Here is a 22,608-nt window from a genome sequence, read left to right as displayed (position 1 = left end):
ACCCGGGACCGCTGTGAATACCGGGGGAAGGGAGCGGGACGGCCCTGCGGGCCCCTCAGACCGGCCGAGTGGGTTGCCGAGGCTGCGCTCTCCTCCGGCCCCTCAGTGCGGCCGGGGCTGCGCTCCCCTCCTGCCCCTCAGTGCGGTCGGGCGGGTTGCCGGGGCTGCTCTCTCCTCCGGCCCCTCAATGTTGCCGGGGCTGCGCTCCCCTCCCGCCCCTCAATGTTGCCCGGGCTGCGCTCCCCTCAGCCCCTCAACGTTGCCGAGGCTGCGCTCCCCTCCGGCCCCTCAATGTTGCCCGGGCTGCCCTCCCCTCAGCCCAGCCGGGCGCGTTGCCGGGGCTGCGCTCCCCTCCAGCCCCTCAGCCCTCAGCCCCTCAGTGTTGCCGGGGCTGCTCTCCCCTCCCGCCCCTCAGCCCCGTCGGGTGGGTTGCCGGGTTTGCGCTCCCTTCCGGCGGCGCCCGGGCCCGGCCCCGCCCGCCGTTGCTGTGGCACCCGCGGGACGGCGGCGGTCGACGGCTGAGTGCGTTCTCGGGCAGGTCGGGCAGCCCCCCGTGCTCCCGGAGCCCCGTCACGGGCTGTCCCGCGGCGAGGCCACCTGTGGCACCGACACGGCCACGGACACGGACACGGGCCGGCCGAACAGCCCGCCGCGCACCCAACGCTGGCAAGCGGCAGGTGCCAGAAATAAACACCAGGCAGAGATCAGCGCTGGGACAAACCACCCGTCGGGCACGGGGGGCAAGGCAAAAGCATGGATCAGTCAGCAGGATTAAGACAAGATGCCTATGAACGTGGGCATGGTCCTTATCAGCCCCACGAACCAGGGTACGGCCTCGATCAGCCAGAGTACAGCCCGTACGAGGATGAGATACCCGATCCCAAGACCCGCATGCTGGCAATCCACAATGCAAAAGCCTACCTACTGAAAACCAGCACAACATCTGGCCAGAACTTGTAAGTATGGAAAAGGGTCACAATCAAAAACGGTACGAGTGGAGAGAAAATCAGTGTTGGTTAAAGGGCAAAGGGTTATGTTAAGAAAGGGAGGCACACCAGCGGGGTGTATACAGCATGGTAAGGCAGGTAAATGCCACCCTGACACCCGATCCCGTCAGATCTCGGTAGCTGAGCACGGTCAGCCCCGGTTAGTACTTGGATGGGAGAGCTCCTGGCAATACCGGGGGCTGCAGGTTCTAGTCCCGAGGACTTCACTGTCACCGTCCAAGCTCGCTCGGCTGTGGCAGATGGACCTCAGGAGTTAAACGGTGGGGCCAGTTCTGCGCACGTTGTGCCTCACCTGAAAAATCCACTATGCAGGCTGGAAGGGCACACCCACGTGGGAACAGCCCTTCCCAAATCTTCGTCCATGAAGTCTGGACATACATACATATATAGCATGGGATAGTATCTTATAAATGCAACATTTCATCGCTGTGTGATACTTGCATGTGTCCAACATCTTTCGGAATCAAAATTCCTAAGGGAATTTTACAGAGACTTCAAATACATTGATTTGATTAAAAGCAAGTTTAAGTTCACCTTCAGCTCCTAAGATAAGGGGAGTACATACCAAAAATGGAAGATGGGACTGCTTGCAAGTATGATCAAGACTGGTTTTGAGTCTAATTTTCCATAATGCTCCATGAGCCCCTTTCTTCTAAGTATTCCATTATTCAATATTAATGACTTCTCCAAAGCTCCAAGTGATTGGCTTCTACTTTTGATAGTAAAAGCATAATATTCTAAGATGATTTTTTGTAGTAGGCCAACAATATTTACATTTACATGACAGATACGATCATCTTGCTAATGTGCTAACAAAGATCCTGGATGAACAGCCCACAAATACAGTAGACATAATTGAGAATATCAGCAAAGATGTGAAGTGTGCTCGATTTCAGAAAAAAATGGACACTCTTCGAGATGAATATGAGATTCTTCCAACATTTGAAGCTGCAGAAAAGTGTAAAGCTTTGTTCATCAAGGAAAATGAAGAAAATGCAGTAATAGAAGAAGAGATAGTGAGTTACTAGAGTGAAACAGATACCCTGTATACCAGGGAATGGGTGGGAGGATGGTGTGAAGGGGAAGGAGAAAGGGAGGAAGTTGTGGTCTCTTCTGTAGTGTTGTTTCTCATGAACTTACAAATAATTGCAGTCACAGTACTATAATTATAATAATACTCTCCATAATTGAGCTGGTCCCATGTCTAGTTGTGAAGAAGAAAACCCCTCCAGTTACTTTAGTTGGGATTTTTTCATGTAGTAAATCTAATATCCTGAACCTTTAAAATCATGGATGTTCTACAGATGATGAGCAGAAAGTAAAGTTTATAACATCTCCCATATGGCAGTTCAGCATGGAATATTACATCCAAGTTTCTTTTCTTCATCTAAAAGGGGCATTTCTTTATCTAAAGAGACCATAATATTAGACACCAGTTACAGAATACTGTAAAATAGAGAATGCAGAATTTTGTGATCCTTCCAGCTCCAACTATTGTTCCAGTCTGTCCTTCTCCAACTAAAACAAAATATGGTTTTAATGAAGAACTAGAATCCAAAAGCCACTTCTAAGGCAGAATTTATCATTATTTAGTTGCATATATGCAGAAGCATTTTTACCCAATGAAAAATTAGATAATGAGAATTATAAGCATATAAATGAGAATTCATATAATAGCAAAGGGAAAACAACCAACAAGGTGTTGATTTTCATATTAAGTTACCAGTATATATTCAATTGAATTGCCATTGCAGGGTACACATACCAACAGCAGAAGAGATAGTCCTTCATCTTTTCCATAGCCTATTATGTGTCTTACAGTAACAGTACAGGATGGCAAAAATGGAAAAAAGTAGGGTATTTCAGAAAGGAATTCTGAATTTTTCATACTCCTGTCAATCTTGCTTTGATATAAGAAACCTGGGAAGTACAAAGAAATTTCATATGTAACTAGCACTAGTTTTTCCAAATTCACTACACTGTCATGTTCAACTTATAATAACTCTCTCTGTGTTATTTCATCACCTACCCCCATGAAATGAGAGAAGGGTGATAAAGCAAATGGAAATACTTAATTAAATCATTACTAGCCTAGTTCTGCATCCATTGAAGCCAGATGGAGTCTTGCTGTGGACTTCAGTAAAAGCAGGGGGCAGTCTTTTAAAAAATGTGGGGAGCTGCCTGCCAGGGTCTTCAAATGAACAGCATTCACTCCAGAGAAATACTGCTGGTCTGGTGCCTAAATATATAAAATCTGTGTTATATTTTCCCCAAAATGCATCTGCCACAAACACAAGGAAACAGTGTCACTGTTTGCAGCCCTCTTAGCTGACATGTCCTAGCACCAAAGTCCTTTGTAGATCGTGTGTAAGAAGTACGACTTTCCCTGTTTTGCTGTGATTAGGAGTTTCAATTTTTAAGTCCTGTGTTGTAAAAGCTGTAGTTCGTCTGTGTTTTTTCTTAACACGTAAAAGGCATTTTTAATTTTTCTAAATGATAGTGAAAGATGTAGTGAATGAATGTCTGCAGAGCACTTGAAGAGAATGAGTAGCACTACAGGAAAGTGAAGTATAATGTTCAGTAGATAACATGTTTAATTTTTCAAATAGATAATTAGACTATTCTTTAGCTCTAACTCCAAATCTTCTTTCCCAGGGACAGACCCCTCTACCGAATGTGATGCAAACAGCCTTTTACTTTGAACAGGCTGGAATTGGCTTGAGCAAAGATGAATCCTATTACATATTCCTTGCCCTTAAAAACCTAGTAAGTGTTCAGCCAGTCCAGACCTGTCGCTTCTGGGGCAAAATCTTGGGCCTTGAAAGGAACTATATTATAGCTGAAGTACAGTTACGTGAAGGAGAAGAAGAGGAGGAAACAGGAGAGGAAGTTACTGAGGAAGAAGGGAAAGGGATGGATGAGGTTGAAGAAGATGAGGAGAGAGTAAAAGATGAACCACCAAAGTCTACCTATAAACCCCCACCTGAGATCCCAAAAGAAGAAAATGGCACTGGGGCTAATAAATATGTCTACTTTGTGTGTAATGAGCCAGGCAAACCCTGGGTGAAGTTGCCTCCAGTGACACCAGCCCAGATTGTCTGTGCCAGGAAGATCAAGAAGTTCTTCACTGGTCGGCTGCAAGCTCCTGTGGTGAGCTTTCCTCCTTTCCCTGGAAATGAGGCCAATTACCTGCGTGCACAGATAGCTCGAATCTCGGCAGGAACCCACATCTCTCCCACTGGATTTTACCAGTTTCCAGAAGAGGAAGAAGAAGAAGAAGAAGGTGGTGATGCATATGAAGAAAATCCTGAATTTGAGCCGCCTCCTGTGGCTGAAATGGTGGAATCTCTCTCCACATGGGCACACCATGTAAAGAGTATTCTAAAGCAGGTATGTACCATTCACACTGCAGTACTTATGGGGTTACAGAATGTAAGTGACACTCCTCACCTGCACCTTCAAACTACGGTATTGGACTGAAATGTTTTTAGACAGAAAATATGTAAATATCTTGCACATGTTTACATTTAACATGTATTTTTATAGATGTATATATATTTAGGAACCTTCTAGATTTAGTACTTTTTTCAATTATGTGTTCTTGAGACTGAAACCTATCTTTAGGTAATAGTATGGAGTTAGGCCCTAATAACAATGATTTCAGGTAATCTTCTGTATTGGGTTTTCTGCTTTGACATCCTTACTTGACAAAAATGTTTAAAATTTTCCTTTCTTGAATAGGATGCTAAAATGCAGATAGCTATAATTGTATGTTAAATGGAACGTATTTGTTGTTTTCTTCTTTTTGTTTTATATTTTCTGCTTGAAACATGCAAATGAAAAAGCTTAAGAGCATGTGCTATCGGGCTGTTGCAAGAAAGACATGTTACTAATTTGATGATCCAATGATGGTTTGCTGGCCAGTCTACCAGTTCAAGAATGCTAGTGTAAAATAATAGCAAATGGGAGGAAAAGAAGTTTAAACTTACTACCAGCAAAACAATAGCTGTAAAAAATAAAATTTATATGCATTAGAATTTTAAGAACATGTTCCTCTGACTGGTAGCTCAATAACAAAGCAGATTTTAAAGGAAGAGGTAAAGCCCGTAAGTTAAGCCTCTTAGTTTGCAGTAACTCATAGTCTAGCAAGGAACTGGCCAGGAACTGAAGAATACAAAATTACAAAAAGCTAATGACAGAGGTGTAAGGCTATTCTGAAATAGTAAGCAGGGATGAGGGAGAGATGGGAGAGGAAGGATGGATACAGGGAATGCTCTGCAGAGAGGATACATTCTGCCAACAATGTACGTGTTATGGAATATAACTTTTTCTTCACCCCATCCCTTAACGCTGTGTGTGTCTGTGTGTCTGAGCCAATGGTTTTGACTGGCTTGCATTCTTTCAATAATTGTTGCATGTATTTATTATTTTCCATATCAATTATAGGGTCGCTGTGTTTGGATTAATCCTGAAAAATTAGAGGAAAAAGATGAAGAGGAAGAAGAAGAAGAGAAGGAAGAGAAATCAGAGGAAATGGATGAGCAACAGGAAGAAACAGGACCACCCCTTCTTACTCTACTCTCTGAAGATGAAGGTATTCTTCATGGCATATGAAGTTTTTGATAGAGAGCCCCAGGAATGTTGGCACTTAGGCAGTAAATATTTGAAGTTGTAGGACTCTGTGGGGTAAACACATTCATTTACAAAATCAATCAAAAGCAAAATGATTAACAGTATTGACATTAAAACTGAAAGAATTGGATTTACTAGGTAACAATCTTGTTGAGATTAAAAGGAAAAAATAACTTAGACTTGTCAAGTTATTGCACGTTCAAGACAGCTCACTACGTGAAATACATTCAGCTATTTTTACCTCATCTTCTTAGGAAAAAAAAGTGTGTGCATGTGTAATTAAATTAATTAAAATGTATACACATACAGTGATATTCAGTATTTGTATAAGAATTTAGATGTTTTAGCACATTACTGCAGCCATTCATGAGAATAAGGGAGCCTGAATATTAGATTACACAGATATTAAATCACTTTTCTACTCTCCATTCTTTAATGGAGATGACATAGCGCTATATAATTTATTCATAAGTGGCAGGGGTGAATGCTACTGAATTTCTGTAGCATTCCTGTGGGTCTATGAGCATTCCTATGGTACCTATTCATACATTCAAGCCACCTGTTTGAATACAGTGCCCATGTTTATTGTTTCTGACTTCTGGCTCTTCTCACATGCAATTTAACTGTTGCTTGAATTCTCTAAGTCTTTCTGTAATACTGAAAGTCTTGTATCTCAGCCTTAAATGTTTCATAGAGGCTCGTTAAGTCCATTTATTCATAGACAGCATGTGTTTGGCTACCTCCAGGAATTCAAGACATCCCTGCTTGGACAGCTCAGGCTTCTACAAATCTGATCCCAGAACATTCTGTTGCAATCCTCCAGTCTAACCGGTGGCCTGGAGCATATGCCTTTGCATCTGGCAGGTGAGAATGGTTACAACACAGACTTGTGCTACTCACGGGCAGCTGGCTAATGCAGGCAAGATTGCTTTGTTTTTAATTCATTGACAGAATTCTAACTATTCCAGAGACTGATGGAGAAGGACACCTGAACATACATAGCAACAGTAAATAAGACTGAAAACAAATAATCATTGGAAAGGCTGGCATAAAGTGAATTGATGTAAAAGTCCAGGTGGTATTTGGGCACAGTCCTTGATTTAAAACAGTCTTGGATCTGTGGTACTTTGTACAAAAACAGCTACATTCTGTCGTTCTAATGTCCATTTGTTTCCACTACAATTGGTACAGTCATTAACTCCACCTGCTTTTAAAAGGGCACAGGAGTTGGTGTCAGAAACAGGACTATGTTGTTAGCCATGTGAAGTTGGAGTCATATTGCAATACAGTGCAGTGACACTTCATAATTTTAAACAGAAGATGTATTAACCAACCATCAGAGCAGTTTAAGAAAGGTGCCATCTTTTAAATCTGTAACTTTCTGCACAGCAGAGTAAGGAAGCCTGACAGTATCTCTGCTAATATTTTGTCAGGGGGTGAATGTGTTTTCCTTCACTTCTCTTTCTCAGGACATTTGAGAACATCTATTTTGGCTGGGGTCACAAATACAGTCCAGAAAACCACAATCCCATTCTGCCCCCACCCGTGCAAGCAGAATATCCCAGTGGTCCAGGAAACACTGAGACAAGAGACCCCACGCTGGAGGAGGAACTGGCTTTCAAGGCTGCGAAGGAAGCTTTAGCTGCAGATGAAGAGGAAGAGGAAGAAGAGAACGAGGAAGAGGCTGAGGATGATTAAAATGTGGGGGGGAAAAGTTTTGAAAGCTTAAACGTGAATTTTCATATTTTCATAACGTAGCCATTAATCTGTTGATTTTCTTAAATGCAATTAGAGCATGCCTTTTTTTTTACTTCTGTAGGCTTCTCTTTGCAGCTCCCTTCCCGTCCTTCTCCACCCCAAAGCCCTTCACGCACTGGCATGAAGGCTGTGCAATGCCTTTTTCTTAGATGACTGTGCAGTCTGCTTTCTAAAATGATACAGCTTTGAACTAAGAACTTCCATCCATCAAATGTTCCCACTGTTTTACTAACCCTTACTTCAATATATTTTACTTAAATAAAGTTTAATCACATAGCAGTGTGTGAAATGTGTGGGTTTATGTGCGAAAGCATCCTGTTTAGATTCGGTAGGCAGCTTACTGAGGTACTGGCGGAGTGCACGGTGATGATACAGACCAGCGGCCCTGCTGAGGCCGCTCCTCGAGTGCCGTGTTCAGTTCTGGGCCCCTCCCTGCCAAAGGGCCATCGAGGCTCGAGCGTGTCCAGAGAAGCGCAGCGGGGCTGGAGTGCTGTGAGGAGCGGCTGCGGGAGCTGGGGGTGCTCAGCGGAGAGAAAAGGAGGCTCAGAGGACACCTCACTGCTTTCTACAACCACCTGAAAGGAGGCTGTAGCCAGGTGGGGGTCGGTCTCCTCCCCAGTTACAAGCGATATGACAAGAGCAAACTGCCTCAAGTTGCGCCAGGAGAGGTTTAGACTGGATAGCAGGAAAATTTTCTTTATGGAAAAGGTTGTCACGGACTGGAAGAGGCTGCCCGGGGCAGCAGTGGAAATACCATCCCTGGAGGTATTTAAAGGACCCGTAGATGTGCCATTCGAGGATACGGTTCAGGGGTAAACACGGCGTTGCTGGCTGCACGGTCGGACTCGCTGCTCCTGCACTTTTTTCCGTACGAATCCACCGCGCCGCCTCCGGCGCGGAGCCCGCAGCCCTGGCCGGCACCATCGCGGCGCTGCCGGCGGTGAGGGCGGGGAGGAGGGCGTGTCGTAGGGGAGCTCAGCCTGTGTCTCACGACGCCCTTCCTGCCCGTCCCCCTCGCTGCTCACCCCCCCGGCTCTTGGCCAGTGGTACGGCCCAGTGCGCTTGCGTCCCATGTGGGCCAATAGGGGCGGCCTGGGGAGCAGTTCAAACCTGGGCGGCGGTTGGGTCTGCAGTGCCGCTCCGGCTGCTCTGCCCGGCCCGGCTGCTCCCGGCTCTTCCCGCTGGTCCCGCTCCCGGCCCCGCTCCCCTTGTCCCGGGCGCCCATGGTGGACGAGGGCGCCGTCACGGTCTGCGTGCGTGTGCGGCCGCCCATCGCCAGGTGAAGCTCCGGGCAGACGGCAGAGGGTGGGGGCAGCCGCCGCGGCTCCCTTCGTGCCCGCGGACGCTGCCGTGGCCGCACGGCGAGCAGGCCGGGGCAGGGGCGCGGGGCCCGGCCCATGGCGGAGGGAACGATCCGCATCCCTTGGGGTAGCAGGCAAGGGCGCGGGGCCTGTGCCCGTGTTGGAGGGAGCGATCCGCATCCCTCGGGGTACCGAGCGTCGCGGTCAGGGGTCTGTGCTACGGGAGCAGAGCGCTCGCCCATAAAGCTGTCTTCTCTCCTTTTAGAGAAAATGCTTCGGGAGATAAAGTGTCGCTGCATTGGAAGAGTGAAAACAACACTGTTTCTGACGTGAACGGTACCAAAATATTTAGTTATGGTAAGAATGTGAAAGTAATTGTTTTACCTTGATGCTTACGCGGACTTTCGCTGCTGTACTGCTTGAACGTGACCCTGCGCTCCCTGCGGCGTCCCTGGGCTCTTCCAGCTCCCTAATTCCAAAGGAGTGTCGTTGGGCATGCAGCATTTCTGGTTTAGAGAGTACAGCACACGTGCTTTTGAAGTAAGCTTCCTGATGGATGTTGCTTTCTCTCTTCTGGTTTTTATGCTGCAGCAACTTTGGAACACAAGAGCTCGATTCTTTTCATATGAAATCCAGTTATAAGTGGACTAGACCAGGGCTAGTCCAGAGCATTTAGGGAGGGGTGGGTGGGAGAATCCGAAAAGTGATCAGTATGAATATTAGAACCTTATAACTAGTTGGCATATTTTGAGTCTTTCCACAGAACTACTCGTCAATATGAATGTAACCACTAAAAAGATTTTTCCCATAATATGTTCAGTAAATGCGTGCTCCAGGCTAGGAGTTTTAACAATTAGCCTGTCTTGTCAGACTTAAAATTCTCACATTAAAACTAGCCATAACTTTTTAGGATTAAGCAGGATGGCTGTTTAACTGTGCCATCATTCTTAGGTTTCTTTTTACTTGTCTCTCCTCTGTGCATTGTTTTGGTTTTGCATTTAATATTTATTTTAAAATAAAATTCTAAAAGCCTGTATGGTATTTTCTGTTTGAATTACCCTACAATGATGCCCATTTTTTGGATTTGAAGTCAGTGATACTGAGTAAGATGACAGCTTGGTTTTGACTTGGAATACAATGGATTCACATGGTTTATTTTAATTTGTTTTTCAGATCGTGTCTTTCATTCAAGTGACAACACTCAGCAGTTATATGATGGTGTAGCTGTTCCAATTATACAGTCAGCTGTGCGAGGTTATAATGGTAAGTTTTAAAACTGTGTTTAAATCTTGTTTGCATTGTGTTTCAGAAATAATTGGTAAAATTTAACCACCTTTCTAGGCACAATTTTTGCTTATGGACAGACAGCTTCGGGGAAGACATACACAATGATGGGAAGTGAAGATTCTATGGGCATTATCCCTAAGGCAATTCAACATGTTTTCAAAATTATTTGTGAGGTGAGCAATTCCATTAAACTGAAGTGATGGGAAGACTAGTAATATTTGTGATCATTTAATTTTAGTATCAAGGAGCTCAGGAAAGAAATTAATTTATATTGGACTATTTGTTGCAGTTCCTTTGCTAGCCTGGAAAAGATGAGCACTTTAAAACAAAAAGCTAGTGGGACTCTTAATTGAAATCAAATCAAAACAACACTGAGGAGGGTTGTTAAACTTGCAAATATGTTAAACATTGATTGCAAGTATTAATAGATACTCCCTTGCTCATGTGGTAGATAAGATAATGTCAAGCTTTGTGTTTATTCTACTGTTTTAAAAGAAAAAAAATTAACAACAATTAAGACTCTTGTGGGAAGAATATGACAAAGGAATTGTTAATTTCTCAGTATTAATAAAAGTAAGGAGAAAGTGTAAGTTAAAGCAGTGATTTCCAAAATATGGTTTGCAGAGCACTTGCTTCTGCCTTGAGGATTTCAGGTAATCATTATGTTAAGTGAAATGGTCTCTGCTCCTTTAAGGCAGTGCAGAGTACCTTAGGGGGTTTAGAAAAGTAACTAAAGCCAAGAAAACTTTCCTTGAGTCCATTGTGCAGCCTTTCTTCACCCCAATATTCTCTACCAGGGAGGCAGGGGAAGAAACAGCAGCAAAAGTAAATCCAAACGAGCAGAGAGAGAAGATGAGGTGCACAGAGAGGAAAGATCCTAAGCAGAAGGAAGTTGGTTATGGAAAGGGCATTTAAGTGGGAGGACCATTGTCATGGTTCTGTGGGACAGTTATCTTAATTTTATAGCCTATCACAAGTGATATACCTTTAATGCAGCTGGAAGAAGGTGGGATAGAAGAAAAATTTTTCTGTATTGGTAGATGCTAATGCTACAGAGAAGATGAGGGAAAGAAATCTATAGAACAATATCTAAACATACATCTCCAAGTTAAGAAGACTTGCATTATAAAAGGTGTTCATCAGTTAGTCTGTTATTTATTTCCTTTTTTTTCTCTTTCAACATTAGATTCCAGATAGAGAATTCTTGCTAAGGGTTTCTTACATGGAAATCTATAATGAAACCATTACAGATTTGCTTTGTCATAGTAGGAAAAAGAAGCCTCTGGGAATTCGTGAGGATGTTAATGTAAGTGGTTGTTATGCAGTGTAAGTATTGTATCTGCTTGTAGTAAAAGAATTTGAAAACAAAATGCCTTCAGAGGCATCTAGTTTGAAAACTTTTCTGAGCCAGATTGTGTCGTTTTATCTTCAGCATTAGCAGAAGGACAGTTGATACAGTAGAATAACAACAGTGACTTTCGGCTGTCTGTTGCTAGTTTACCCTTTACCAAGTAGAGAGACTTTTCTTCTACTGTAACCATGACACTGGAACTACTCAGTAAGATGATTGCTATAGGAAAAGAAATTCCTTTAACACCATCTTAAGTTTCTTTATATTAAGTTTTGTAGCAAATAATAAAAATTGGTGGTTTGTTGGATTTTTTCCTCTTGATGTCCTAAAGAATCAATATTTTTGGAACATGCAAAGAAGGGAAATATTACCAGTTGTATGATTATGTCCTTATAACATTTACTAAGAACTATGCTCCTGGATTCCCTCAGAAAATGTCCAGAAGGATAACTCTCCCAGCAGTTATAGTTTTAGGAAATTTTCTAAATCTCTGGGTTTTGATACTTGTTCCTTTAGGCCACAGTTTTGATGAAGATCTAAACTTTACCTATCCCTTGTATTTGGAGTAAAAAGACATTTAACTGTTGAATAAATACCATAATTATTGTTGGTAATGTTAACTTTAAGTATTGAAGTGAATATTGGAGTTCAATAAAATTTATGACTGTGTTTATTCTGTAGAGGAATACATATGTGGAAGATCTGATTGAAGAAGTGGTGGTTTCCCCAGAACAAGTTATGGAATGGATCAGAAAAGGAGAAAGTAAGTTACTTAGCCCAAGTCAGCTGCAATCTTAAAAAAGCATTGATAAATCAGGTATATCAGAACCATGGAGTTTATATTCAGAAGTCAATGTTTTCAGAAAACTTAAAAATTGTGCTTTTTGTCTGTTTATCTCCCTTTTATCAGAATATAAGCAAATGTATTCTAATATTGTTTTTGACAGAAAATCGCCACTATGGAGAAACAAAAATGAATGAACACAGCAGCCGTTCTCACACGATATTCAGAATGGTAAAAACTGTTTCACTGATAGGAGTGGTTGCATTGTTTTCAAAGTGGCAAAACCTTTACTTCACTTTATTGTATTTCTAGATCATTGAAAGCAGAGAACGAAGTGACCCTGCAAATGCAAACTGTGACGGAGCAGTCATGGTTTCCCACTTGGTAAGTGTCTATTTAGTGGTTTCTTGGAGTACACCTTACCTAGAGAATTTACTATTATTTCTTTGAGAGAATAATGATACCTCATAATGACTTACAAGCATGCTTTGTTGATAACTTCTAGCAGAAGTTTCTTAAGTATAGAGGGAGACTCCTGGGGTGTTATATAGAGGATAACTTTCTAGCAGAGGGAATTCTGACATGGGAATTATTTGTGCTGGACTGGGGAGTGTTATGCCCTTCCAGGAGTGGAAGAAACTGTGTCAGAGTGCTCTTGCATTTTGTTAAATACATCTTCCCCTACCCTACAATTGTTTCTGACCACTGACAAGCCTAGTGAAATAACTTGTAAGGTGGGTAACTTTAAGACTTCTTTTATCCTCAGATTTGGTTGTTGTTAAAAGAATATGTACCTTACAGCTGCAATGGCCAGAAGATTCATTATTTTCAGCAATAACCCCTCCTAGCATCTTTTTGGTGGATTACTGATATATGAAATATCATAAACTGGGGGGAATACAACTGCTGGTCTCCAGGAGAGTGTTATGGTTTCAGAAACCTTCTTTATAGCCTTTCCTTGATTCTCAAAAAATAATCTGAAACAACTGGAGGAATGGAATCAACATGAAACCACTTGAGCTTGCTAAAATCTGCATGAGCACTCTTATTCAGAACTGACAGTAGCATTAAGTTAATCACATGTGTGTGTGGCTCGGTTTCGTGAACGAAGATTTGAGAAGGGCTGTCCCCACGTGGGTGTGCCCTTCCAGCCTGCGCAGTGGATTTTTTAGGTGAGGCACAGCGTGCGCAGAACTGGCCCCACCGTTTCAGTCCTGAGGTCCATTTGCCACGGCCAAGCGAGCTTGGACAGTGACAGTGAAGTCCTCAGGACTAGAACCTACAGCGCCCAGCATTTCCCAGGAGGTCTCCCATCCAAGTTACTAATCCGGGGCTGACCCTGCTTAGCTTCTGAGATGTGACGGGATCAGATGTCAGGGAGGCATTTAACTGCCTAGATAAGTTAATCACATGCACTGTGATTAACATGCACAGCTTTCTGTTCTGGCTTCACATGAAAAAGCTCTGGGTCTGATGTAAACGCTGCTCATGCACTGTCTCCACAAACTACTATCTCTCTTTATTTCTTACCATACTTAGGGTATCTGCACCCTCACCCTTTGGCCTGTCAGTTCCAACTGACTTTATAGTAACCTCTGCTAACTGGGGTAAGGGGAGAGGTTTGGGGCTTTTTTGGTCTGTTGCTCCTTGCTGGAGTTAGTACTGGATTTTACCCTTCTCAAACAAAACCCAACTAAAGTCGGTTATTAACCAAATCATTATGGGATGCAATGAAGTTCTGGTTGGTTTTGAACCAGATTCAGAGTGAGGCTTTTCCACTGGTATTTAATTTCTTCTTTTCCTTATCCCCACAGTGGCAGACAAGGAGAGACATACAGCCCATGCAGCACTGCATTTTAGATAATCTCATCTAGGCTCTTTTTCCCATGGCTTGAATTAGTGGTTAAACACAATTTCTCAATACAGAAGTGTTATCTTTTTGTTACTGAGGGTAGGGGTTGTTGCACTGCAAGTTTGAGATGCTGTTTGGGGTGGTGTAATAGAGTTCATACGAACTTATTCCATGTTCTTAGGTACCTTGAAAGTATGGGTTGATGTGTGTGTAGCAGCTATGAATTACTTCAGTAATGACAGACCTCTTGGGGTTTTTTAAGTGTAACTTTAGTCTATGAAGCTCTTAGCAGAGATTCAGAATTAAGAGGATTAAGCTAAACTTCCTCAGAACTAACCTGTGAAATATTTAATAAATTTGCAGAACTTGGTAGATCTGGCAGGGAGTGAAAGAGCTAGTCAAACAGGAACTGAAGGTGAGTGTTAAATGGGACTCTCCTGATGACCACTTCTGTTAATTAACCCTTACAAGAGACTATATAGAAAGGAAATTATTTGATCTATGTGCTATTATATTACTTATTTTTTTATGAATAAGCTCTTTTCCCCTTGGGTAGGGCAGGACATATTCAGGAAAATACTGTAAATGATGTAAAGTGCAAACAAGTAAGTAGTAATATGCCTTTTCAGAATAGCAGGTCCAGCAACAGTCCTGCACTGAATAATGGAATGGAGATGAATCAGTGCAGGTTCACCTGTAATAATAAAATCACTAGAAGCATTTTAGGGACTTGTGTGTAAAGGTGAAGAGGGAATAGATGGCTCATTCTACAGCTAAGAAGCAGCTTGGCTGTTGACAGTGACAGCATGAAGCTGCACAAAATGCCTTTATCAGAAAAAAGTGGTCTGAAAGGGACACAAGTAACTATTCTCTTATGAAGAATGACTAACCCGAAACTTGTATCTAAGGCTGGTTTGTTATACTTATGAATATAAATGTGGATATTTGCAAAATTTAAACAGGAAACAATGTTCTTATGGCACTACTACTTACAGTATAAAGGTTCTAAATATTTATTTGTGATTGCTCTCTTTAATGCATTTCTGCTCTTTAAAAGGATTTGATCCTGCTTACTGATGGGTCATAGTGCATTGTTGCACTTAAGATTTAACTCTTGGGTAATCCCTCTAAGCATAATAGCACAAAAGCTTGACAGATTGAAAATGTATCTTAATGCTGTTTTAAATTTTAAAAAATAATAATAAAAGAATTACTGTGTGGTCCCTAGGTGTCCGATTGAAAGAAGGCTGCAATATAAATCGGAGCTTGTTCATTCTGGGTCAAGTTATCAAAAAACTTTGTGATGATCCTTCTGGGTAAGAAACTGTTCATATACCTGTTATAAGTTACTACTACACTAAGAAATGAAAAATCCTTATATTGATAATCTTATGTAGGTAACTATTTCAAATAACCTATTCCCTATAGAAAATATATTTACTGTGGGTTTTTTCTATGCAAAAATCTGAATTTTTTTTCTTCTCTCTTTTTGATTAGCTTCATAAATTACAGAGACAGCAAGCTGACTCGAATTCTGCAGAACTCCCTTGGAGGAAATGCTAAAACAGTTATTATTTGTACAATTACTCCTGTTTCTTTTGATGAAACGCTCAGTACTCTTCAGGTAAAGCTTCTCACCTGTTCTTCAGCACTATTCTGACTGAAGGCTTTGTTGTAGGCAGGGGAGGGGTGGAAGTTGTCATCTGATGGATCTTTAATGACTTGGATCTTCTAAAGGGCTTTTGTGGACTCAGAAGTTGAAATACTTGTTTTGTACACAGAATCTTTTCCCAGTCATCATCTTGTACTAGATTAGCTTTCTGAGGGCTGGAACAAAGCTCCTGCTCTTGTTCTGCAGACCGGAGATAACCTCTCTTGTCATTTGCCTTTTCCAAACACAGAACAAGTCTTTTCTAAGACAAGATGTTAGACAGGTACCACAGGAAAGGAGGGTATTGTGCTGTTAATGAACTGTATTCTTTAGGTAGGATTGTCTTCCTTTCTGGTATTTTTTTTTGGCTTTTTATAAAATAAAAGTAACTTGGGATATAATTACTTAATTGTTATGCTTCACATTTCAGGTGCTAATATCAAAAGAAAACTTACCTTTCACAAGCTTAGAATACATTAAAAATAAGCAAATTCTGATTTTTGTATTCTCTATTTTATGCTGCTTTTTATCTAAGAAACTCTCCCTTTAATTTTGTTGGGAAATATGTAACAGAGTAAGTCTTTTTAAAATATTTGTTCTCAAACTATTGCCCATGAGAGACTATTCTTCCAGTTTGCCAATACAGCCAAAGCAATGAAGAATACACCAAAAGTCAACGAGGTACTTGATGATGATGCCCTCCTGAAGAGATACCGCAAAGAAATTCTGGATTTGAAAAAGCAGCTGGAGGAGGTATCTAATAAACTTCTTAACATTGATCTATCCTTAGTACTGATAGCTATTTGGAAACCACCTGTTTTAAAACAAAAGCAGTTAAATTTGCAGGAGTAGGTAAACTGTTTCAAGTGATATCTGTAATTTTAACTGAGAAAACAGAAATTGAAAAGGTGATATATAGTCTAGAACAACTGTAGAGATCTGTGTGGAAGCTGACACATAGATCAACTAAGGGAATTGCTTCCTGTCAGTAGGTTAACATAATTAAGAAATAGAAATTTGTCATGCCTTATGGCACACTTTAACAGATCAAAACAATTAATTGGAGCATAAGAAGTTATTGAATGTCCATTAAAAATGACAGCTTTATTTCATATTTTTTCTGCCTTACTGATGTTCTGCCTCAGTTGGAGTTGCAAGAAGTTGCAACTGTATTAAGATCACTGGCAAAATTTAGGTCCTATATAGTCAGAAGATACATTTAGAAAATGAAGAGTAGTAACTTCCCACCAGTGTAGTCTCTCATGTTTCATCTTTCTCTAAAAATCTGTGGATTTTTCCATAATCTGTTGCGGAGCAATCTTGCAAGTCTTTTTAGAACATAGATGATAAAACATAAAGCACAGGAAAATAACAATGCTGAACATGCTGTTTTGTTTAATTAAATCAAAGTATGCACATTTTATGTTGCAAATTACAAATCCTCAGAAAAGAATATCTGAAAAATACCTGACCACGAAAATCAATTTGCAACATAAACTTGTACCTGGGAGGGTGTTTGTTGTCTCCTGAGATAGCAGGTAGTGAGGAAAGTAGTATGGAAGAGTGTGTTGGAAAACTCCATGTGAACTTTTAATTCCTCTAAAGTATTGCAGGCTTATGATCAAGTTGTCAAAAAATAGCTGTTACTTTACAAAAGAATAAATTTTCTGTACTTGGATTTAGAGAAATCACATGCATTAGAGTAGCTTGCTGTTACTTGACAATTGAATCACAGTTCTGAAAGAGCTTCAGGCTCCTGGCACCATGGGAAGCTCATCTTAAACTATGTTATATTTGAAAGAATACCTTTTTTTCTTTTTGTGCATAATAAAATCTGAGGCTGTATTGTTTCTGGGAGTTTTTACCCCTTTTAAATACTTAGTCTGCAGGTAAATTGTAGACTGAATTGTTAGTTTCATTGTTAAAGATTAAAGTCTGGAAGAGGAGTCTTTAAAGATTATATGTGTGTAGTTGTTTTTAAATATCAGTTAATTGCATCTCTTCTGCAGGAGTAGTTTGTGCTCTTGAACTGTCAGTTTGATTAATATTCTTTTTATGGCAGGTGTCTTCAAAGACTCAAATTGATGCAATGGAAAAGGACCAATTGGCCCAGCTGCTGGAAGAAAAAAATTCTCTCCAAAAAGTACAGGAAGACAGGATACGAAACTTAACTGAAATGCTGGTGACTTCTGCTTCCTTTGCCTCAAAACAGAAAGTAAGCACCTGTTCCAGATCTTACTTGACAACTCTGAAATACTTTGTGAAAAGTAATATTAAATACATAGGGTTATATTGACAATGAAGAATAGGATGATAGGCAATTTTCACTTCCATGTTTTTAAAGGGCTAACTTTTAAATAACTTGCAAGTGTAATTCAATGTTACCTTGTGGTGAAAAGATTGCAGACACTTCTGAGGAAACTGCAAGACTCTATCTGTTTATCTGCTGGTACTGTTACAGAAATAGCCTAATGCAAAATTTACTCTCTACCTACTGGTTTGTTTTTTATCACTTTTTCTTTGAATGCTTTTTTAAAGGCCAAGAGAAGAAGAAGAGTTACATGGGCTCCTGGTAAAATACAGCAGTCAAATGCAAGCTATTTTGAAGACTTTGAAGAAACTATGCCAACTGGACCAAAAAAAACAAAAATGTCTCTGCCAGCACTACCAGATGCAGAGGATTGTAAGTAACTTCAGAAAAAAATAAGAAAAGTCTACAAGCAGCTGTGAAATCAGAAATAATACCCTTTCAATAAATATAAGTTAAAAAGTAAATCAATTTGCTAACAATACGAAAACTAAATTTAGTTGCCATCATACTCAAATAATATTCCATGAACCCAGTTTTGAAAGTTGCATGTAGCCTGTAAGGAAATCACATTTATCTGCCAGTAAAGAATGCTGCCTGGAAGGGAAATGGGTTTAGTACCGTAATTATGGTAGTTCTTGTGTTGCAAATAGAGTTCATTTTATTTAAAAAGTGGGAGCATGAGTCACTATCCCAGGTGAAATAACATGTAGCACGGCCAGCAGGTCAAGGGACGTGATTCTGCCCCTTCCTCTCCTCTGCTCTCATGAGACCCCACCTGGAGTGCTGTGTCCAGTTCTGGAGTCCCCAGCAGAGGAGGGACATGGACCTGCTGGAGTGAGTCCAGAGGAGGGTACAAAGATAATCAGAGAGATGGAGCACCTCTCCTATGAGAAAAGGCTGAGAAAATAGGGATTGTTCAGCCAGAAGGGGCTCTGGGATGACCTTATTGTGGCCTTCCAGGGTCTGAAAGGGGCCTATAGGAAAGCTGAAGAGGGTGTGTAGTGATAAGAGAAGGGGGAATGGCTTTAAACTGAGAGTGAGTTTAGATTAGATATAAGGAATAAATTCTTCCCTTTGAGGGTGTTGACATGCTGACACAGGTTGCCCAGAGAAGCTGTGGATGCCCCAGCCCTAGAAGTGTTCAAAGCCAGGCTGGATGGGGCTTTGAGCAACCTGGTCTAGTTAAAGGTGTCCCTGCCCATGGGGATGGGAAGTTGGACCTGGATGGTCTTTGAGGTCCATTCCAACCCAAACCATTCTATGATTCTATGAAATTCCTGATAACTCTGCAAGCATTGCACTACTTAATTTCTCAAAGAGAATAAGTTGATTCTGGATTTGGTTGTAGTATTCATTAACTTGTGATAAGGTGGTCAGCATAAGTGTAGGGACTGCACTTCAGTGGTGTTCCCTTCTGTAACAATCACGGAGTCAGAAGTCCTACTCAGTGTGATCTGTTTTGCCATTGAGTGGTTGTTTCCAAGGTGGTAAAATTATTTTATGAGAAAATTCTTGATGTTCAGTTTAAAATCTACTCAGATTTTTTTTTAATACCTTTTTCTTTGCAGCTACGTTAGAAAATTCTGTATCTGACAACCAATGTCTGATGGTTCCTGATCAAATTTCAGAAGTAGAATGGATCCCTGGACCTACTATGAACTGGGTAACGTCATAATCTAGTTCAGTTGTCTAGTGCCATGCACACTTCTCAGTCAGATCAGCCTTAGTCTTCCGTAGAACAACAGGATTCTTCTGCAGAATTAGTAGAACTGGTTAGAAAGTCTCTCGGACATACATCTCTGCAAAGCTGTGGAATGGTTCTGTGCTTCTATGAGTTTGTGGCAAATAAAACTGCGGTATTTAACCAGGACTAGCTGTGAAAAGCAACAAGGAATATAATGCTCAGCTTGCTCTTGGAGATCTGTTAACCGAGTGTGATTCTTTTTCTAGACTCAAAAAGACTTTGAAGAATCTGTGCAACTCTGTGAACTGTTAGCACATGAAAAGGTAGGTCTGTTCTGAGTTTTCTAGAAATAAGACTGACATTCCAGCAATGACTTCTAAGGTTTCCTGTGCTGCTTCTTCAGGATATCGCTGTAAATAAGGTCAACAGCCTGCAAGCTAACTTTGATAACCTAGAACTGGAAAATCAGCAGCTGAAATTAGAAATAGAGGAACTAAAGGAAAAAAAAGAAATAGATGAATTTGAAACACTGGAAAAACACATGAAACAAGATCATGAGGTAAGGTGCATTGAAATAGATATGAATTCTCTATGCTGAAATGCTTTCTAGAGTTTATTCAGTGTACATAGACTTGGATGTTTATTGATAAACTGATGGTGCTGTAAGCCACATTCATCAGCAGAATGAATGAACCCAGGGTTTAAACTGGATTTACTTGGAGTGTAAAATTCAGACAAATTTGGAGAGTTGCATCCTGAAGTCTAGTTAAATATATATCTCTATGTGTGTGTGTATACGCATATATTATTTTTATGTACACATGATCTGAATTTCACTCCAGACTTCTGTGAAACAGTTGTTTTGCTGTTAAAATACAGTTCAGAACTGTTTTGAAGTTTAAACATGATTGCTAAGCTGTATTTCACATACTTCTTGTGCAAAGCATCTTGCTTTACAATCCAAGACAGCTCCGGCTTTTGGTAATCCATGGACTATGTGAGCATTACCTTTAAAATACTATTTAACTTAGTCATAAAGTATTTTAGAATAGTGTGAATAGGAATGTATGGAAAATCAAAACATATTTTGTGCTAGGAAGTCTGAAAAAATGTACACTTAAGTACTGGATAACTTATTATATAGGAAATGCTGACTTTCAGTTCTCCTCACCTCCTTGTGTGGTTAGTGGAGATGTACCTTATTTGTCCAAATGTTTTGTTCTCCGATTCTATAACCTAAAATACACATTAATTGTATTAAGTTCTAGCTGCCCAAAGGCTAGACTGTGAAATAAGTTATAGCCTAAAGGAAACTCAAACCCACCCACCAGAAGTATTGAGACATAGATGTATTATCCAATTTCTTTCCTCATACCTTTGCTGGAGTTTACTTATCCACATTAATCTATCCAGTATCCTCTGATTATGACACTAAGTTTGTTACACCTTTTGCATTATTGTTTCAGGTTGCAATTTAACAATATCACCACTTATTTACAATGTGTTCCCTACAAAGATTTATGGATCTTAAAGAAAATGGATTGATAAGATATTCTTATTTAGCTTGCATCTAAGATTCTTTTTAGAAGACCCTTTGTATGCTAGACTAATTGTGCTATCTCCCTTAGCCAATGTTTAACAAATCCTCTGTTACACAAAAACTCTGTGTCTAATACAGATGCAGTGTCCTTAAGTATCTTCTGTTATTATTAAAGAATTGCTTTATGAATTATTCAAGTTTTCAGATATCTGAGGACAGTCCATAAAATGTAAGCATTTACGGATGCCCACGTAGCAGGTTAATTGCAGCAATACTGAAAGGTCACATACTTCACTAAATACATTATTTGAAATCCGCCAGTTTATACAAGTAAATTACATAAGAATACACACAGGAGAGTGCATGTTTTAAAGCTTTTCACTGATCTTTCAAAATACAGATGGATTTTCTCCTTACCTATGCTTCTGATTATACAGAAGTACTTGTAGATGGGTGCTTACTGTGAAGCTTTTCTAACAAAGACCAAAATAAAGGAGGTCTGCAATTTCAGAAGTGCTTTTCTACTTAGTCTTCTACTTGTGCCTTCTTCCAGAAAATGCCACTGGATGTGTTCATGGCTTGTTTTACTTCAATTTTCCTGTTAGTGAATAGATTAAATCATAAATATCTGCACTGTCATAAAAAGCTGCTTAACATGTCTAGAATTTGAAGTGTCCTATCTATACAATACCTGCATTAATTGCTTTGATCACACTGCTCGTGCTTCTCAAGCTATTGTAGATAGCTTGAATCCTTTCTAATTGCTGGAAAGCTGAAAACAGAGCTTTGTATGTAGCATCTTGCTTGGTAGCTGTTGAAGTAGATGCATATGTGTGCATATGTGACTTGCCCACTAATAGAGAAGAAAACACAAGATAGACCTTGATTGTTTTCATGGTGTTGGCAACTAAAAAGTATTGGTGTGGGTGCTTTCTAACATCCTCTGCAAATTTGCTTTAATTTGTTCCACAGACACAACTAATGCATGAAATTGCCAACTTAAAGAATCTAGTTTCAAATTCTGAAGCATACAATGAGGAACTTGAGGTGAGCCTCTCCATGAATTTACATGCAGTACGAATTTTATGAAATGTTCTTGGTTTGTTTGTCTTAAAATACTGTATCTTAGACATCACTGGACTCTGATTAGTCTTACCAGCTATAAGGAAGATATGTATAAAACCCATGAACTCTTTCTGTGTAGGTTTTTGATTAATTCTGACCTGAAAAACTGAACTGATCACTAGAATCTTCCTTCTCTCTTTTACCTTCAACTTTTAGGCAGAAATAAATTCCAAAGAGGAACAGCTGAAAGAGAAAGAGAACAAAATAAAGATATTACAAAATCGTGTGGAAGAACTACAAAAAGCAAGAGTGGAAAGAGAGACATCTTTTTCAGTGGTAAACTAGAGTTTTCCGCTGGGTTGTATTCACATTTTAATCACATTAT

At 40.5% G+C, this 22,608-nt stretch overlaps 2 protein-coding genes across 3 annotated transcripts in view; both read left to right on the top strand.

The window, feature by feature from the left end:
* The first annotated feature begins 487 nt into the window (after window positions 1–487).
* LOC139671839 (radial spoke head protein 4 homolog A-like) lies at window positions 488–7,679 on the top strand. Its single transcript, XM_071555113.1, has 6 exons — window positions 488–956; window positions 1,795–2,023; window positions 3,663–4,397; window positions 5,454–5,601; window positions 6,386–6,503; window positions 7,109–7,679. The coding sequence occupies exons 1-6, from the start codon at window positions 754–756 to the stop codon at window positions 7,335–7,337; spliced, it is 1,662 nt and encodes a 553-aa protein (XP_071411214.1). The 5' UTR covers window positions 488–753; the 3' UTR covers window positions 7,338–7,679.
* An 860-nt stretch (window positions 7,680–8,539) lies between these two features.
* CENPE (centromere protein E) overlaps window positions 8,540–22,608 on the top strand; it is a 37,054-nt gene continuing 22,985 nt past the window's right edge. The window contains exons 1-19 of one of the 2 annotated variants that reach the window (XM_071555942.1): window positions 8,540–8,676; window positions 8,964–9,055; window positions 9,872–9,961; window positions 10,040–10,158; window positions 11,172–11,291; window positions 12,018–12,099; window positions 12,284–12,351; window positions 12,433–12,504; window positions 14,336–14,387; window positions 15,201–15,288; window positions 15,470–15,596; window positions 16,257–16,376; window positions 17,686–17,838; window positions 18,162–18,306; window positions 19,503–19,597; window positions 19,885–19,941; window positions 20,022–20,177; window positions 22,131–22,205; window positions 22,440–22,559. In XM_071555942.1, the coding sequence (XP_071412043.1) occupies window positions 8,621–8,676; window positions 8,964–9,055; window positions 9,872–9,961; window positions 10,040–10,158; window positions 11,172–11,291; window positions 12,018–12,099; window positions 12,284–12,351; window positions 12,433–12,504; window positions 14,336–14,387; window positions 15,201–15,288; window positions 15,470–15,596; window positions 16,257–16,376; window positions 17,686–17,838; window positions 18,162–18,306; window positions 19,503–19,597; window positions 19,885–19,941; window positions 20,022–20,177; window positions 22,131–22,205; window positions 22,440–22,559 (1,887 nt within the window). In that variant the 5' untranslated portion in view covers window positions 8,540–8,620. The remainder of the gene's footprint in view (window positions 8,677–8,963; window positions 9,056–9,871; window positions 9,962–10,039; window positions 10,159–11,171; window positions 11,292–12,017; window positions 12,100–12,283; window positions 12,352–12,432; window positions 12,505–14,335; window positions 14,388–15,200; window positions 15,289–15,469; window positions 15,597–16,256; window positions 16,377–17,685; window positions 17,839–18,161; window positions 18,307–19,502; window positions 19,598–19,884; window positions 19,942–20,021; window positions 20,178–22,130; window positions 22,206–22,439; window positions 22,560–22,608) is intronic. The other variant, XM_071555943.1, reaches the window with a different exon arrangement.

Source organism: Pithys albifrons, chromosome 5 (genome assembly GCF_047495875.1).
Source record: "Pithys albifrons albifrons isolate INPA30051 chromosome 5, PitAlb_v1, whole genome shotgun sequence".
Lineage (NCBI taxonomy): Eukaryota > Metazoa > Chordata > Aves > Passeriformes > Thamnophilidae > Pithys > Pithys albifrons.
The sequence above is the reverse complement of the archived record's forward strand: the minus strand, read 5'-3'. Positions and strand labels throughout refer to the sequence as shown.

Bases quoted from the DNA above. Each gene is read 5' to 3' on its own strand.
- LOC139671839 (XM_071555113.1), top strand. From the start codon at position 754: ATGGATCAGTCAGCAGGATTAAGACAAGATGCCTATGAACGTGGGCAT. The intron at 2,024-3,662 runs GTGAGTTACTAG...CTTCTTTCCCAG, and splicing joins CAGTAATAGAAGAAGAGATA to GGACAGACCCCTCTACCGAA. The intron at 6,504-7,108 runs GTGAGAATGGTT...TCTCTTTCTCAG, and splicing joins TATGCCTTTGCATCTGGCAG to GACATTTGAGAACATCTATT.